The sequence below is a fragment of the Octopus bimaculoides genome, chromosome 25 (assembly GCF_001194135.2).
Source record: "Octopus bimaculoides isolate UCB-OBI-ISO-001 chromosome 25, ASM119413v2, whole genome shotgun sequence".
Classification (NCBI taxonomy): Eukaryota; Metazoa; Mollusca; class Cephalopoda; order Octopoda; family Octopodidae; genus Octopus; species Octopus bimaculoides.
In genome coordinates, this window is record NC_069005.1 from 30,400,427 (window position 1) to 30,402,546 (window position 2,120).

The 2,120-nt window shown below is 33.7% G+C and overlaps 1 protein-coding gene across 1 annotated transcript in view; it reads right to left on the bottom strand.

The window, feature by feature from the left end:
* Positions 1-1,842, bottom strand: part of LOC106880767 (sarcoplasmic/endoplasmic reticulum calcium ATPase 1) — a 119,941-nt gene extending 118,099 nt beyond the window's left edge. Inside the window, exon 1 of the mRNA XM_052976842.1 lies at positions 842-1,842. Within this exon, the coding sequence (XP_052832802.1) occupies positions 842-959 (118 nt within the window). The 5' untranslated portion in view covers positions 960-1,842. The remainder of the gene's footprint in view (positions 1-841) is intronic.
* Between the last annotated feature and the right edge of the window lie 278 nt (positions 1,843-2,120).

The following is a 2,120-nucleotide window of genomic DNA, read 5'->3' on the forward strand; positions in this document are numbered from 1 at the left end:
GGGGGGGGGGAAGATTCTTCCATCATATAAAATATCTAAATAGACACAGACATACATAAAGACTAAATATGGGGGCTTTCTATTTTATTCTAGTAGTTTAAACAATGATGGCATATATTTTGTGTTCCACCTCACATTCGAACTCAGGTCCTCATGGCCTAACTTCAACTCAGACGAAGCCTTCTCTTTCAGTTGATTTTTTTTCTTTTAGTAAACGATAAAAAGTTAGCATATACATATATATATATGTATATATATACACTCAATATGTAGAATATAAAGATTCCAGTATAGATCAGTGTCCATAGACATACCAATACATGTGATTAATCCACAATGGCTATCGACAGACCTAGAAGAAACATACCATTATTTTTTGTATATGTGTGTGTGTGTGTGTGTGTGTGTGTGTGTGTGTGTGTGTGTGTATATATATATATATGTATGTATATATATATAGATAATACTTTGGAAGAAGCTGTGTAATATATAAATCGTATTTACTATACACGTAGGTCTAATATATATTTCCTGGGGAGAAATATATATTTTGTATTAAACATACATACACACACACAGACTATTCCAGACAAGCAAGCAAGCAAGCAATTCGTAGAACATCACAGAAGAAAAGAATTAATATTAATAACAATAATAATAATAAATCAATATTTTAAACTTCAGTTATAAGAGAAAAATGCATTTATATACATACATCCATATATATATGTGTGTATATATATATATATATGTGTGTGTATTATACATTCATCTCTGATCGATGTATATATATATAGAGAGATAGAACATGCATGGTGTTGATTATTATTCTTCTACTTACCATTCGGCCCATATTTCTCTAAGTTTTTCTTTATCTGATCATCAGTAAGACCAACATTACTATCAACTCCAAAGAAACCGCAAGCTTCTTCTGCGGTCTTGGCGTGTGCAAGATCCATTTTCCACTTCTTGTGTTGCTAACCCTTTATACAAAGGATTAATTAATTAAAGATTAAATTATTAATTAGCACAGCCCTTTTTTTTTTTGTTTTGTTTCCTTTGTGATGGAATATATATATATATATATCTTGTATTATTATTATTGCAGCCGTCGCAATACAGAATCCAATTTCGTGATGTCTTGGTTTGGTTGGAAGGTAAAAAAGAAAGAAATTCTTTTCCGAATTTTTGAAATAATTTAAACAGAAAAAAATATGAAATTTCCTTCTTCACTTAGAGATTCGGTAAAATTTTTTTGGACCCCTGAGGTATGTATGTATATTATATATATATGTAATATATATATAATATACAGTACACACAAACACACCTTATCCCTTTTCGTCACTGGTAGAAGTGGTGTGTCTTGTCTCTCCAACTGTCTTCGCTCTCTCACACACACACTCTCTTCCAGTTATATATATATATATTTATATATGTAGATATAGATATATATATATAGCAAGAGAGAAAGGGATGAAGGGAGGTAGCGAGGAGGAGACCTTTTTTGTTGTTTTGGGATGTTGTTGTACACAAATTTAGATATAGTGAAAGAAATATCTTTAAGGGGAGGGCTTCCAGCCAGAAAAAAATCTGCTAAAAAAAGGGGGGGTAACGAAATGAGTGTCTAGCCAAGAAAGACACACACACACATGTAACACACAACTCCTTGGTGATCTCTCCCCTCAGAACTGCCGGGTCCGAGTAATACAGCCTCCGTTGAAGAGCGTATAAGCCCGATCTAGAGCGAGCTTATTCCTTGTGGCAAGCGGGGGGTGTACAGGTTGCTCACTGAACTACACGAAGAAATACAACAGCTGCTGCTTATTACAACCTTATTGCTCTCTCTCACTCTCTCTCTCACTCTACCTCTCACCCCTCTCGCTTTCTTTTTTTCTTTCTGCACTCTCTCTCTCTTTCACTCTCTCTTGCTCTCGCTCTCACTTTCTGTCTATCTTTAACACACGGTCATACATATTTACATAATTCACATATACACACTAATGCATTCTATATACATGTACGTATATACGTATATGTGTATGCCTAATTGCGTGTATATCTAGCTATCTATCTATCCATGTTGATATATACACACACATACATACATACATACATAC